The 16,597-nt window shown below is 42.9% G+C and overlaps 1 protein-coding gene across 6 annotated transcripts in view; it reads left to right on the top strand.

Annotated features, from left to right (window-relative positions):
- Positions 1-15,469: 15,469 nt before the first annotated feature.
- The window catches only part of TCF7 (transcription factor 7), a 131,697-nt gene continuing 130,569 nt past the window's right edge, over positions 15,470-16,597 (top strand). For 3 of the 6 annotated variants that reach the window (XM_063292316.1, XM_063292311.1, XM_063292312.1), the window contains exons 1-2: positions 15,472-16,298; positions 16,415-16,481. In XM_063292316.1, the coding sequence (XP_063148386.1) occupies positions 16,050-16,298; positions 16,415-16,481 (316 nt within the window). In that variant the 5' untranslated portion in view covers positions 15,472-16,049. Of the gene's footprint in view, positions 16,299-16,414; positions 16,482-16,597 lie in introns of all 6 variants that reach the window. The other 3 variants (XM_063292314.1, XM_063292315.1, XM_063292313.1) reach the window with 2 other exon arrangements.

The following is a 16,597-nucleotide window of genomic DNA, read 5'->3' as shown; positions in this document are numbered from 1 at the left end:
TCAATCACCTGAATCTCTCTTCCCATGTTCCCTTAGTCTTCTGCCCCAAATCAAGTCCTGCACTTCTAGAAATACTGTATATTATATTATTCCCAGGAATCCTGTATTAATGCTGGGTCCAGGGAGCCCTTGGTAGTTTGGCAACTGGTGAGAAATGGACTCACATCCTTGATTATACTTCAGTTCCTCTCTTATATGTGACCATTTTGAAAAGGACAGATCACTGGAGTTGCTAACTCTTGTTCAGGAGGTACTCATAAGTGAGCATTGTGGTAGTTGCTAATAGTGGCCGCAATTTCTGCAATCAGTTGAAAGATGAAGCCTTTACCAAAGGAGCACATATACTATCAGTATTAGAAGCAACACTAAAAATCAGCTAACACAGCTATTATACTATTTTTGGCAGTAATTCAGGGAGGGAGACTTTATATCTAACATCAGTGCTGATAATCCACTGATAATCATATTGCACTTTGACAGTGGTGCTGCAATAATTCAGTCCCCTTTCTCTTGAACAGGGACACAGGATATCATTAGTTCTGTATTCATTGCTGTGGCTGATTGATGGTTCTGTATCCCAGTTCACACACACCTACCTACTGAGAAGTCAATTGCAAAAAGAAATTAAAAAACCAATAAAGAGTAACTGTAAAAGAAAAACAATTTTGTTGCACAAGAGGACAATTTCCATTGGTCCAACAGGAGGGGGGAAGGCCCAGGGATCTCTCTCTCTCTCAGACACACACACACACACACACACAATAAATATACATACATATATACATACATACATACATACATACATACATACATACATATCTTTGCCTGGAGAAAAAAGGATCTGGTTAACAGCCCTATGCCACAGCCTTGCCAGCAACAGATGTGTGCAGATATACACCTCCTGAAACAAGCAACCACAGAAACATACCGATTTAAAAACCTATTTTTCTCTCTGTTATATTGAGTTATGTCAAAACAATTGTCTCAAGTTTGCACAGATATGGGTGGCTTTATTTTATTTTTTACCAACATCCTCATTCAGATCTATGTTACCTTTTTATAAATGACTATGGGTATAGACACACCCCAATTAAGTGTATCTGCTCTGAGCTCGTCAGATAAACAATACTGCTAAGGCATTTTGACAAACTCTTCCAGAAACACTGATTCAGACTTTCCTCAGGTTAGAAGACTTTGCCTGCTATTTTCTTTTCTATTAGGCAGTTCTTACCAGCTCCCTTCTGTTGTGGGGAAAGTTGTTCATGATGATGGAGTGGGGAGGTAGTGTTTCTCATATGTTATTTCAACTATTCTCAAAAAACTTTGTAATGAAAATCAGTGTTATTGCCTCCCTATGAATTCCACAGTTGGCTTTCTCTCAACTTTCATTTACATTTTCAGTAAGGAGATGATAATAAATATGAACTGCCTTAAAGAGAGGTAATGATATTACTGATTACCTTACAAGCATATGATAAAGATAATTTGTGATATTATGTAGAAAATACATATGTTAATATTTAGCATCCTCTCCATCAACTTAACTCAAATGAGATTTTTTTTCACTGTTATTTGGTTTTGCAAAAAAGAGGAGACTCTAGAAAATTGATAGTTTTCCATGGAAAATTGTTGTTGTTGTTTTTCCTTTCTATCTCACCTTCTCTCTGAGACCTCAAGGGAAGGACATGTGACAGGTAAAGGGGAGAGTGGGATAGGCAGCACAGGGGACACTCTGGGGAGGAGTGCAGTAGCTAAGCATGGGCAGAAAGAAACAGCCAAAAAACAACAACCCAGTAATGTGAGGAGAAAATGGAGAGCAATAGAGAAGCTCAGGCACGTGGGTAGAGGAAGTGAAAAACTAGAAAAGCAAGAGAAAGAATGTCAATATGCCACACAGACACAGAAAGAGAACGAATATTGTGCATGGGACCAAAAGTGCTCCAAAATTGAATGAGTTTTCCTGGACATTGGGGGGGGGGTTAAATTTACAGCTAGTCATTTTTACTTGAAATGTCTTTTGTGGGAAATACTCTGCATGTGGTAACCCCACTCCGTGGGCTATATCTAAAGATCATTATGCTTAGAGTTGATCTTCTAAAATCAATGGGATATGTTAGGATTAATTTAAGTCTCTGTTGTTTCAGTGGTTCAGTTCTAAGGTGGACCAAGTCTGGATCCAGTTCACTGTTTCCATCGTCCATTTTCCCCTTTACCAAGGTTTACAGTCTGCTTGTTTCTTCATGGATGTTACATGCTTTTCCCAGATCTTTAACTTCTCTTTGCTACTCCTCTCCAAAACCTTGTATATCCCCTTTCATTGAAGAAGTCTACCTCTGCTGGATCTTCAGTTGAAACTGGAAGTCACAGCGGAATAGAGCATACAGGAAAGCTTTCAGGAGAAATACCCCACTCCCAGAGCCAATGTGGATGATCGTTTATTAGTTCGCTGGAAATGGAATATTTAAAAGATTGCACTTCAGAAGATGGATCCGGGGAACAGGAAAAAGCACCACCCTGCCTGATCCTCTTGGGAGCAACTCATTTGGTCTCTTCCACAGTATAAGTCAGTCACTTGTTCTGCAAAAAAGAAGTGAGCCTGTTTGTGACAGAAATATCGAGAGAATTCAGAAGGTTTGGTGAAGTTTTCATTTATAAGGCATTAATTTGAGAATGAATATGGTTGACAAGCTTTGCCAAATGTGGCACATTCCAGAAGCGTAGTTCCTATCACTGTAGGCACTATAAGCTCTGCTGGGGCACTGTAATCCAACTCCTCTGAGGATGCCAAGTTGGTGATGGATCCTATGAACAGAGGGTAGAAATGTAGCTGGAAGAGGAGTGGGGACCCTTTTATGGGCCAAGGACTACACTTAGTCTTGGAATGTGCACCAGGGATCGCATAATCAAAAATGAGTGAAGCAGGATAAAAATGAAAAATGATTGCATGTTAATTGTGTTTTAAAGTACTTTTGATCCCATTATCCCTCTTTTATGTAATATTTTTTTCCTGCTGCCACTTTGAAAATCACAATTTGGTAGCATATTTTGGAGGGTCTTGATGGCATACCCAAAGTTTTTGGGGGGCTCATGCCATCTGGGATCTCTGGTTGCACGTCCCTGAGCTAGGAACCTGGTGGGTTAATATTCCCAGGATCCAAAAGGATAAAAATGCTACATGTTTTATAGAAATAAATACAATTTTTAAAGCATAACTCACTTTTAGGGAGCCAGATTAATAATAGCACTCAGGGCTTCTTCACAGCAGAACTATTAAAATGTATTGGAAATAATCATTTTAAAAATGATTTTTTTAAGGGAGAAAAATTTCCAGGCATGGATGTGTTTGGCTACATATTTTATAAGCTTCTTTTATAAGCAATTCCAAAACACTTTACTTCCATATTTACTGAAACTATTTAATTTGATTCTGGAAGCAGTAGAAATCCTCAGATCCTGAAGCCAGATCCAAATAATAATTATATACAAACAAGAAAAAAATCCTATGTCACCCTAGTCATATAAGCAATCTCTGTTTAAAATCATCATGCCATTCTAAATTATAGTAAGCAGTGTAAATTACTATTCTCAGCTTTAGTAAATAGGATGAATGTGTTTTAGTGGAATACATATCAACATCAGGGTTCATTTCCAAAAGGAATATACCTGATTTAAAATATTGAATGTAATTAACCACTTTCAAACATCACAAGTACTGCAGAGGTCTTCTCACTTTGGACATATTCAAGGCCTTTGAAATGATGGAAATATCCTTTATTAAAGTACTAAATTAAATTTCCTAAACTTTCACATTTAATAGCATAACAGTATTCATCTGCTACCACCATAATTAGAACTAGATTCAGATTTCTCTTCTGCGTTTGAAGGAAGCATCATGCAAGACTTCCTTTTCTCATCAGTATGATGTATATTAAGTATGGCAGTCTTAGTCAAGGAAATTCGATACAATCCATCAGAGGAACTGAAGTAACTAAGACAAAGAAACAAACGTCTTAAGAAGTCTGAGGGGATTATATATTGAAGGAGAACTAACATCAGTAGAACTGGTTGTGTATTGTGCGAATGAGACTAGACATTGCAAAATCTAGTACAGTACTGAATGTGTACATTGATCTCAGGCTTTGAAGGAAGGGATACTTGAACTTGGTTCATTGGCAGGCTCCAAGTAGCAATTAGGACCATATTCCAATTACTCATCCATGAGCTGTCTCCTGGTTGATATGCCAACCTTCCATTTGAAAATTGAGTATGTATTTGCTTCAATATACAGGTTGAGTCTGTTTTACACATCATTTTAAAGTGCCCACTGTACTCCCTTTGGTGATCAGAGCTAATACACCCACTCTTTAGTGTGATCAACTTCACTCATGATGAGGAGTTTGGGGTATTCTTATTAAATGACCAATACCCAGGTGTTTCAAAGACAGTAACAATTTTTTTTATTTATAGCCTTTTATTTTAAAAAATTATAATTTTTTTATTTTATTTATAGAAGCTATTTGGGCCCTTCAATGAAATATTAACTTTATAGGGCTTCCTTCTTTTATATATGTATGTATTATATTTAGTTACTTATGCTTGTATTAATGGTGTGCTGTGTTTTTAAATTCTGTGACCTGGTCTTGGACCGTCAATAAATCAATCAATTGATCCATGAATTTGTCCAATCTCTTTTTGTTGTTTATTCGTTTAGTCGCTTCCGACTCTTCGTGACTTCATGGACCAGCCCACGCCAGAGCTTCCTGTCGGTCGTCAACACCCCCAGCTCCCCCAGGGACGAGTCCGTCACCTCTAGAATATCATCCATCCATCTTGCCCTTGGTCGGCCCCTCTTCCTTTTGCCTTCCACTCTCCCTAGCATCAGCATCTTCTCCAGGGTGTCCTGTCTTCTCATTATGTGGCCAACGTATTTCAGTTTTGCCTTTAATATCATTCCCTCAAGTGAGCAGTCTGGCTTTATTTCCTGGAGGATGGACTGGTTGGATCTTCTTGCAGTCCAAGGCACTCTCAGAATTTTCCTCCAACACCACAGTTCAAAAGCATCGATCTTCCTTCGCTCAGCCTTCCTTATGGTCCAGCTCTCGCAGCCATATGTTACTACAGGGAACACCATTGCTTTAACTATGCGTGCCTTTGTTGTCAGTGTGATGTCTCTGCTCTTAACTATTTTATCGAGATTTGTCATTGCTCTTCTTCCAAGGATTAAGCGTCTTCTGATTTCCTGACTGCAGTCAGCATCTGCAGTAATCTTCGCACCTAGGAATACAAAGTCTTTCACTGCTTCTACATTTTCTCCCTCTATTTGCCAGTTATCAATCAAGCTGGTTGCCATAATCTTGGTTTTTTTGAGGTTTAGCTGCAAACCAGCTTTTGCACTTTCTTCTTTCACCTTCATCATAAGGCTCCTCAGTTCCTCTTCGCTTTCAGCCATCAAAGTGGTATCATCTGCATATCTGAGATTGTTAATGTTTCTTCCAGAGATTTTAACTCCAGCCTTGGATTCCTCAAGGCCAGCTTGTCGCATGATGTGTTCTGCATACAAGTTGAATAGGTAGGGTGAGAGTATACAGCCCTGCCGTACTCCTTTCCCAATCTTAAACCAGTCTGTTGTTCCGTGGTCTGTTCTTACTGTTGCTACTTGGTCGTTATACAGATTCTTCAGGAGGCATACAAGATGACTTGGTATCCCCATACCACTAAGAACGTGCCACAATTTGTTATGGTCCACACAGTCAAAGGCTTTAGAATAGTCAATCAAACAGAAATAGATGTTTTTCTGAAACTCCCTGGCTTTTTCCATTATCCAGCGGATATTGGCAATTTGGTCTCTAGTTCCTCTGCCTTTTCTAAACCCAGCTTGTACATCTGGCAATTCTCGCTCCATGAACTGCTGAAGTCTACCTTGCAGGATCTTGAGCATTACCTTACTGGCATGTGAAATTAGTGCCACTGTTCGATAGTTTGAACATTCTTTAGTGTTTCCCTTTTTTGGTATGGGGATATAAGTTGATTTTTTCCAGTCTGATGGCCATTCTTGTGTTTTCCAAATTTGCTGGCATATAGCATGCATTACCTTGACAGCATCATCTTGCAAGATTTTGAACAGTTCAGCTGGGATGCCGTCGTCTCCTGTTGCCTTGTTATTAGCAATGCTTCTTAAGGCCCACTCAACCTCACTCTTCAGGATGTCTGGCTCTAGCTCACCGACCACACTGTCAAAGCTATCCCCGATATTGTTATCCTTCCTATACAGGTCTTCTGTATATTCTTGCCACCTTTTCTTGATCTCTTCTTCTTCTGTTAGGTCCTTGCCATCTTTGTTTTTGATCATACCCATTTTGGCCTGGAATTTACCTCCAATGTTTCTAATTTTCTGGAAGAGGTCTCTTGTCCTTCCTATTCTATTGTCTTCTTCCACTTCCACGCATTGCTTGTTTAAAAATAATTCCTTATCTCTTCTGGCTAACCTCTGGAATTTTGCATTTAATTGGGCATATCTCCCCCTATCACTGTTGCCTTTTGCTTTCCTTCTTTCTTGGGCTACTTCTAGTGTCTCAGCAGACAGCCATTTTGCCTTCTTGGTTTTCTCTTTCTTTGGGATGTATTTTGTTGCCGCCTCCTGAACAATGCTGCCAACTTCTGTCCAGAGTTCTTCCGGGACCCTATCTACTAAGTCCAGTCCCTTAAATCTATTCTTCACCTCCACTGCATATTCCTTAGGAATATTAGTGAGCTCATATCTAGCTGATCTGTGGGTCTTCCCTAATCTCTTTAGTCTGATTCTAAATTGTGCAAGAAGAAGTTCGTGATCTGAACTACAGTCAGCTCCAGGCCTTGTTTTTACCGACTGTACAGATGTCCGCCACCTTTGGCTGCAAAGGATGTAATCAATCTGATTTCGGTGTTGTCCATCTGGTGAAGTCCATGTATAAAGCCGTCTCTTAGGTTGTTGGAAGAGAGTGTTTGTTATGCAGAGCGAATTGTCTTGGCAAAATTCTATCAGCCTGTGTCCTGCTTCGTTTTGTTCTCCCAGGCCATACTTACCTGTAATTCGAGGTGTCATTTGACTGCCCACCTTAGCATTCCAGTCTCCTGTGATGAAAATAACATCTCTTTTAGGCGTGTTGTCCAGTAGGTGCTGCAGATCCTCATAGAACTGCTCTACTTCAGCTTCTTCAGCATTTGTGGTTGGGGCATATATTTGGATCACTGTGATGTTAGATGGCTTGCCCTGAATTCGAATTGAGATCATTCTGTCGTTTTTTGGGTTGTATCCAAGCACTGCTTTAGCCACTTTACTATTAATTATGAAGGCTACTCCATTTCTTCTGTGGTCCTCTTTTCCACAGTAGTAGATCTGGTGGTCATTTGATGTGAAGTGGCCCATTCCAGTCCATTTCAGTTCACTGACGCCCAGAATGTCTATCTTTAATCTTGACATCTCACCAATAACCACATCCAATTTGCCCTGGCTCATAGATCTTACATTCCAGGTTCCAATGGTGTGTTGATCCTTAGAACATCGGATTCGCCGTTCACCACCAGCACCGTCGGCCGCTAGCCGTCCTTTCGGCTTTGAGCTAGCTGCGTCATCACGTCTGGGGCTAGTTGAGCTCATCCTCTGTTCCTCCCCAGTAGCATTTTGACCATCTTCCGACCTGGGGGTCTCATCTTCCGATGGTATACCGACATATCTCTGGTTGTACTGATCCTTTGAGTTTTCACGGCAAGAATATTGGGGTGGGTTGCCATTACCTTCCCCAGGGATCGCATTTAGTCTGACCTCTCTGTCATGACCTTCCCGTCTTGGGTGGCCCTTCACGGTTTAGCTCATGGCATCATTGAGGTGCTCAAGCTCCAGCACCACGACAAGGTAACGATCCTTTGCTGAAGCCAATCTCTTTTAACCCTACTTTATCTTGTGGTGGCAAGCTCCCACAAAAGCAGATCACATTTTCTTTCACATGATTAACAGAACAAATAATAAAATATAGGGAAACCAAAGTTATGTGCAATACAAAGTATTCAGATTATGACTTGAGTTCAGGGAGGTTTAATTCCTAGGGAAATGTGTACAGGATCACAGCCTAAAACCCAGTGCAAAGTGAATTTAGCCTAAAAAGAAGTAGATCAAAGTTAGGCTCACTAAAAGCTCAGCAAAAACTATTACAGTTATTATACAAAATAATGTTAGAAGTCTTGAAGCCTCTAGGATGAGATCCAGATAAACAAACTAACACTATAGCTCTCTGAGAGGAAAAGGAAGGTGTATCATTCATAGCATCTACAAAGAAAAAAAAATCATAATTTGCTCAACAATATCTGGAGACAGCGGTCAACACAGGCAAGATGGCAGACAAAACATCACAATGCAAGCCCCACCCTGTTTGTATGGTCATGTGTACAAAAGGATTAGAGCTTGCATTGCAACACTTTGTCTGCCACCATGCCAACTCTGACATAAGCACATCACTCTCCCCCTGCCCCCAGACACTGTGAGTTTGCCTGAAGTTTACAGGGCGGGTATAAGAGAGGAAGGGAATTCCATGACATTTGCCATTCCAGGAAGAGGGTGCCCTGCCCTGCTTCTGAAAATAGTGTCCAAAAGTTTATTTACAATGTTAACCAAATGCACGGTTATTCAGAGGTAAGTTCATTTGCAATCAGTGGGGCATACTCAGATGTTAAAAGAGGTTTGCCAACAAAAAGGCAAAGAGGCTCATTGCAGCAACATACTCAGTAAATATTCTTAGTTTTTTTCATGGTAGAAATTAAAAAAACAAACTGAAGTTGATGCTCCCTCTGGACCTTGAGGTCTGTGGTGAGAGACCCAGCTCTGCCATTGCAGGGCAGGCAGAATGACTTATTCCCTTTGCTCTAATCCTTTTGTACAGCAGGTCCAGAACTGTGTTCTGGTCGGATGCCGGTACAGCTAAACTACTGAAAGCTCTGGCTTATTGGCCTGATGGGCATTCCATTCAGATGGCCAAAGTGCATTACTCTGAAAGCAGCACTATCTTGTTAAAGAACAATTTTAAGTAACATGAGCAGATGTGTAGCTATAGATACTCAACACTACTCCCCTGACTATACAGTCTTTTGAAAAAAGAAAGGAAAGGATGCCATGGTGTGGGGAGTATTCATGCAGGGAGGGAGGGAGGGAGGGGAGTTAAAAAAAAAATCAAGATGGCAAGTTCAACTGTGGGATCAAAACCCTGCACCGTTTTTCACATGCACCCACATTAAAAAGGCGTGAGGCTTTGATCATGCAGTAATGCCTGCCATCTTGTCTTTTTGACTCCCCTTGCAGATGTCCCTGCTATGGTGAGTAATGTCAGCCTCCTTGGCCCTCGCCTGTCCAGGCAGGGCAGTCCTTTAGCCATTCCCCCCACAGTTTTGGGGTCCCAGGCAGGGGTGTCTGGACTTCTTTCATACAATCAAATGCCAGGACTGTGTTTGAGGCCCCAGGTAAGGGTGACACACATTGAATTAAAAAACATCACCATTGGAGTGTTGACAAAAAAAGACGTCATAAAAATATCTTGGGGAGGAGAGATTAAATAATAAGGTGGCTTTGATTTCTTTCATACTCTAGCCCCACAATCGTCCAAAAGCAGTCCACTAGAGAAATCTGGTTTGCAAAGGCAAACAAGAATAACAGTGTTCCAAGGGGAAGAAACATTTTCCTGCTATTTTTTATTTGAGCAATTGCTGCTCACTAAAACTTGCTTTTCTAATTCCAGCATCTTCTTGTAGAATTTCTCTGCCATGTCTTCACTAAGATCCATCTTGCGGGTCTCAGTATAATTCTTCCCAAAGAAGGTGGTACACCTGCGATATTTCGCCAGGGGATCCCGCAACTCTGGCTTCTGCTTGAACAACCAAATCTGTGCTTCTGCTCCCTTGTATGGGGCCAGAGTGTACGTGGGGGTGCACAGGTGTAACAGCCAGAAGAAAGGGAGAAACAGCTTCCAGAAAAGAGGGGACATCATTTCATATGTCATGTTGGTCATCACAATGCCTGGACACATGACACTTGAAAATAAGCCCTGCTTGTTAAAATGGTTGTTTAAAGCCACACTGAAAATAGTGATTTTATCGGAATGGACCAGCACCTTTTTCTTATATTCTGATACAAATAACTTGCCATGTAAACAGATACTGGAAAGACCAGATCAGGGATTCATATTCCAGTATTAAATTCAGTGTTTTAGTAAACACAAACACACCTAAAATGCTACTGAATCGCAGCCAAAGGGAACCCTCTGAGAACCCACAAGTGGAACAGACAAAGCATCAGGCCTTCTCTATGGCGCCCCCCTATTGCGGAGTGGAACATTCTACCCCCAGAGATTTGAATGGCTCCTTCCATTCTGGGATTCCAGAACATTGCTAAAGCCTCTTCCTGTTGCAACAAGCCTTTGGCTGCAACTGATTGTTGCAGGTGCCCATCTTTGTACAGTACTTACATAATTTCCGTATACTGTCTGATGGTGTTTATATTTGAATAACATATTTTGTTACGTTTTCTTGCTTTGTTGTATACACCACCCACAGAGTCATAAGATTGGGGTGATTAACAAATGCAGCAAATAAAGAAATAAATTTTGACACGAAAAAGTTTGGCATTTTAAAAATGTGTTTATTTTACCTTTCCTATTTCCTGCAGGGAAGCAGCTAGGAACCCACCCACTGGATATCCAGCAGCATTTCATTTTTTATTTCTCTTAAGAAGGTCCTTCATGTCAGAGGAACTAAAACGAAGGCATCCAATTGCTTTTTTCTTAATTTATAGTTGGGTGCCTCTTCCCCAAATCACTGAACTAGAAAACTTGCCTTCACTGAAATCACTGGAGAAACTTGTACAATGTAATTAAGATACTGTATGCCAAGGCCTTCTTCAGGACTTCTTTCCCATAACAACAATACAAATCAACATGTGGCATTGCCTGCAGATATGATCTGACAAATGCATCAAGCTGCTTGTTTCACTTTGATGTGCCTCCAATAAGATACCAGAAATATGATTTTCTTCTAAATAAGATTTTTTTTTAATTTTAGGGTGTGTATGCCATCAATCCAATCACAAACCTGAATTCTGTGCTTAAAGGAATACTTTTCATAGAACGACCTGCCTTCTACCATCATAGTCTTCCAAACATGAAGACTTAAATCAACAAATGGGTATGAAGTACAATTACAGTAGAAGAAAGTTCGTTGGATCAGTTTGCATTAATTCCACTCACACCATTCAGACTCCCACATGATGCATTACATGCTACCCTTGCTTCTAGAAATGCAACATTATTACCAGAGATAATAGCACATTTCTTGCAGTCACTGTCACATGTTACATTTTTAAAAAGTGGCTTAAGAAAGCTCTTCCATGTAAAAAAGGAAAGTTGGACTCCCAGTGACTGCATGGAGACATTCATGTTATTTTCTTGGCACCTGTACGGAGATGGGTTGCTGTTACCTGCTTCTGGGATATTTATTTATGTTGATTTAATTTTTCCATCTATTTATTCATCTATTTATCTTCCTGGCCTCAATTACAACCTCAGATTTCCTGGTAGTCTTTCTTCCAAATTCTAACCAGGTGCAGTTGAGCTTAGCTTTTTGAGATCAGCCAAGACTGGTGAGGTACTGGCATATACTTAATTCTTTAACTTAAGTGGTCCTCAGTTCTGAGGTTGCATTAAAAAAAAACAAAAACCCTCAGATGTAGAATTCAGGGTCCAAGGTAGTAACAGTGACAACCTTCATTGTACTGTGTTCTGTTCCAATTTGATTTGATTTGATAGCCAAGTTTGCCATGCCTTTCTTGATATAGCAGATGAGCTCAGCAATTAGAGAGAATATTGACAGGCAGGGAATGCAAGCCTCTGCATGTTTAGCCAGGCTGCATTATGCCTAAAATCAAAAGCCTTACTTTTCTGTAAACCACACTTATTTAAATGTAAATCCCTTTGAATTTGGCGGGATGTATTTCCAAATGAAGCAGTGTAGGGTTGTGGTATAGCTGCAGATCTCCCAAGGCACACAGGCAACAACTTGTGCAGGGACCCAGCATTGCAGTGGCCTTCATGTCTTGTTTCTCCTCCTCCAACTGATACACATCCTAGTGGATGTCTTTTTATGCAACTTCCCGGCGTGTTCTGCCACTTACATCAGCAAGTGCAGGCAGTTCTCAATCTGCTGGCCATGGCCAAGTGAATTGGGAATTAAGGTTTTTAGGGAACATTTTTATTATTATGATTATGATTATTTTCATTGTTGCTGGTCAGTCAGTCTCTTTTCCCGGATCATAAGTTAGCATAAATATTTTGTAATTCCAGATCTTTCCCCTGAAGAAATAAAAGGGGATAAGAGGAATGTGGATAAATTGTGGGTGCTTTATTTAGGGACTTAATTGTAAAGTTTCTGTGTACAGCATAGGCAGCTGATATACGAAGTGTCACCTTAAGAAAATTATTCAGACCTCTTGCTCCTTTATCTTGATTTAAACTTGAGTTAACTGTATCTCTGTTACTTAAATCTTCAGTCTATATTACATCTCTGTGCACTAGACTTGTAGGAGAAAATATTTGCTCTGTTGGAAGATTTTGTGATATTTGTATTCTAAGCCTCACCACTGTGGGTTTCTTTAAATAGAAGCTATACTTTACTCCTAAATTGCTTAAGGCAAAGGAAGCAGAAATGATGTTTATGAATGTCTAAATGCAAATGGAACTAAGAGTGAATGCTATGCTAGCTAACATCAAAGGCTCACCAAAGACTCTGCATTAATGAGCCTCTTTGTTTTCTGGATCACAGATTACAACAGGTTTCCAACTCATTGCCAAGGTTTTATCTCCATTTGGGAGGGCTGTAAATCGCAGGCTATTTCTCTCGCTCGCTGGCTTTCACATGCAAAACAAGGGAGTCTCAAAAAGCCAGGGAAGAAGGAAACGAAAACCTGGAAGCAGAAATCTGCCTCAAGCTTTTCCCTTCCTCTCCTCGCCGCCCCTCGCCTTTTGCTTGCGAGCAGAAGAGGGAAGAAAAGCAAGGCGCGACCCGGGCTGATGTTTAATCTAGAGAGGGTTTATTTCAGGAGGTACTTCGGACCTTTGGCGAGTGGGGAAGACCTCGGGGAGCTCCGCACGGCTAGATTTTCGGTCCTTCAGGAGGATGCCAGTGGCTGGGAGACGGAGGCTTGCCCGTCTCCATCCTTAGCTCACCCGCTTCTTCTTAAAAAGAAGGGGGTGGGGAGAAAAGTGGGGGGCAGAGATCTATTGCCCGCCCTGAGAAGTCATGAATCTGATGGAAAGGCTGTTTCTTCTCCTTTTTCAGTGGAAAGGTGGGTTTGCTTTTGAGCTGCCGAAAAATAAATCTTTTCAATAGCAGAACACGACCTTTAAACAGAGGGAAGCGCTGAGGATAATTGAGGTGTTGAAAGTGACAATTACGTGCCATGCGGAGAGCTATGAAGACCTCTTTACGTGGAATTGTTCAAATCCCAGACCAGATGGAAGATTTGCAAGACCCGCCGCTGCCCCGCTATGAAAAGGAGAGGGGGGAGTGTCGGAGTGTTACTGTTTATTAACTCTTGTATACAAGAATTACGGGCGCCAGGTTGGGAAATACCGTCTCAGAACTGTCTTGTGTATAGCAGGGACCTTGAGAAGGACCCCAAACGAAAATGTTGCCTCCTAAGTTCACACACACCCCACCCCTGGATGACACCCCACTTTAAGTGCTTTGGAAATCGGCTGAAAAGTTGCTAATTTCATGTTTCCTGACCCTCCGGGCAACCTAGGAAAAGTAATAATTATCTGAGACCCAGTATTAACACGTCTGTATTTCGGAGGGATCACCGATACCAGAGGAGAAGAAAATGGAAACATCAAGAAAAAAAATGGAAAAAATGTAGAGGTGCTTCCTGATGGGGGGGCGTGTGCTTCGGGAACCTGGAAACCCCATCACACGTAGGCAGTTGCTTTTAGCACTGCCTGACCAGTAGTCAGGCACAAAAAGAGAGAAAATGGCTTTGCCCATTCACAACACAGCCTCACCCCAAACACACATGGGGCATCTCTTGGCCCCAGGTTAGGTGAGTTTCTTTGCAATCAGTGAGACCAGAAGGGAGGCTAGCAGACAGGGGGTAAATATCACGCTTAATTTACTCCGAAGTAAGTCATTGGTTCAATGTGCCAGCAAATGTGGCTAGAGTTGCAGGCGTAGCTGGAAAAGCCAAGTCTTTATTAATGAAAACCCAATGCTGATGTTTCATGTTGTTTGACTAGTTTAGGTTTAGTCTAAACCCCAACTTTAATTTAAAAAATAGTTCTGCCCATTCATTAAGAAAATAAAATCCAGTAAAATAAGGGCAATTAAAGCTGTAATCTAACTCATGCTTATTTAAAAGTTGGTGCCATTAGAATTAAGAAAATTGTGTCTAGGATCAGTGGGGAAGACAGGCATTGTCTCCCTAGAACAACAGCTGTGAATGGCAGTGCAATTTTGGGTGACTGTCAGAAAGTCCTGATTTTACTTTCTGGTACTATAGCATGGTGATGTAGAAATAGTCCTGATCCATATGAGTCTATCAGGAAATAGTGTGACTGGTTGGAGTCATAACATGATTTGTTTGTTGCATGAACCTAGTCAACTGTGTTTGATGCAACAAAACATGGTTTAACAAATCATAGTTTGGCATGATGGGTGAACCCATCCAGGTTGCATTCCCCTGAGGTGACTTCCAAATAAATGGTCATGGGATCAGACCCTTAACAGCAATCAATACGCTTTGCTCAGAAATAAAACCCACTGTGACCTCTTCCAGATATGATGGATGGAGTGATTATTACATAGGAATGGTTCGAAAAAGTTAACAGGGTATTCCGAAGCGATAAGGGGGATTTTTAAAGGTGAATATTAAGATGAATACAGAGTCTTAATAAAAGCCACCCTCGTCTCATTGACTAAGGCAAGTATCTAATGATTACTGCGGTCGCATTAAAACAGGCTTCCCGACCTGCTTTCCTGCAGACGTGTTGGACGACAACTCCCATAACCCCCTTTGGTTAGGCGAGCTGACTGGGAATTCTGCGAGTTGTCCGAGACATCTGGAGGCAGCCAGGTCGGGAAAGGGAAGGGCCACGGGCGGCACGGAGGCAAGCCCATTGTTCGTTCGTTTCGTTGCTCTCCTTCTTTTACAGAGCCCAATCCTATCTGCGTACAGGACGGCAGCGTCTGTGTATTACTTGCGCACCGACACGTGTAAGTGCGCCAGTCCATCGGTTGGGACCAGCTTGCTTCAGGAGAGGGAAAGCTCGCCCCCCCCCTCTTCCTCGCCGAGTTGCTGTTCCGTCCCTGCCAACGCTGGGGAACGGCTTCTGCGCTCCCGCCCTTCACCCCACCGAGACGAGAGCGCTGGCTCTAATTGCTCGCAGCGAGCATCCCCTCCAGCCGTGCAGGAGAAGACGGGCGCTGTCTCTTTAAGGCTGAAGCGCGTCGCGGGAGAACAGAGTCCTCCAGTCCCGCCCCGCCGCTGTCAATCAGCCGGCGGCGGCTTTGATGTTGAAAGTCTTTGGCTAGGACTCTCTAGTGTTCTTCCCAAGTCGTGCACTTTACAGCGCTCGCTCGGGTGGTGCTCGGGTTTTTTCCCAGCGAAACCCGCCGGCGCTGCCGCTCCTGCTTTCTCATCCAGGCTAGGCTGGCTGGCTGGCTGGCTGGCTGGCTGGCTGGCTGCTACTTAGTCAAACTTCCCGGGGCTGGGGAGGGAGGGGCACCCAAGACCGCGGGGGAAGGGCTTGGTCACTGCCTCGACCCCTCCGGTTGCCTTTGCCTCCCTCGGACTGCAAGCAAACTCCCCTCTCCCTCCCTAGGCTAGCGCTCCAACGAGAGTTGGGTGCCAGGATACCGGCAGCGAGCTCGCCAAACATTTGCCGCCTCTTCAAGAAAGAAAGGGACCCAGAGCCCGCCGCTCTCCTTCCCAGCGCCGCTCCGACGCACAAGTTCGCTCGTTCCTTGCGTGGCTCGGGAGGAAAATGCCCCAGCTCAGCGGCGGAGGCGACGATCTGGGAGCCAATGACGAGATGATCGCTTTTAAGGACGAAGGCGAGCAGGAGGAGAAAATCCAGGCCAACGTCTTCACCGAGGGAGACCTGGCTGACCTCAAATCATCTCTGGTGAATGAGTCGGAAAGCACCGGCGGCGGCGGCGGCGGCGGCAACCGTCAGACGTCGAACCCAGCAGCGACCGTGGCCGGAGCCGCCGCCGCAGGAGCCCACCCCGAGGTGAGACCGAGCCCCACCCTCCCCAGATCCCCATCTCGTTTCACGCCGAGGAATTGGAAACTTTTTTTTTTAATAATCCCCGGCCTTCATCCCTTTCTCTCCTCTCGTCTTTGCAGGCAATCAGGCGGCTGCAGGATCCTCAGAGGGTCTATCCAGAGAAACTCCAGGATCACATGGATGAGGGTCTGTTTCGAAAAGCCACCCGTTCTTCTCGTTCCCTCTCCCACCGCCCACCTTTTCCTCTCCCCTCCGTGCTTCAAGGGAGGGAGCATGACCGCCGAGGGGAGGGGAGAAGGGGG

This window comes from Candoia aspera, chromosome 2 (genome assembly GCF_035149785.1).
Source record: "Candoia aspera isolate rCanAsp1 chromosome 2, rCanAsp1.hap2, whole genome shotgun sequence".
NCBI classification, from domain to species: Eukaryota; Metazoa; Chordata; class Lepidosauria; order Squamata; family Boidae; genus Candoia; species Candoia aspera.
This window is presented reverse-complemented; position numbering and strand designations above follow the sequence as displayed.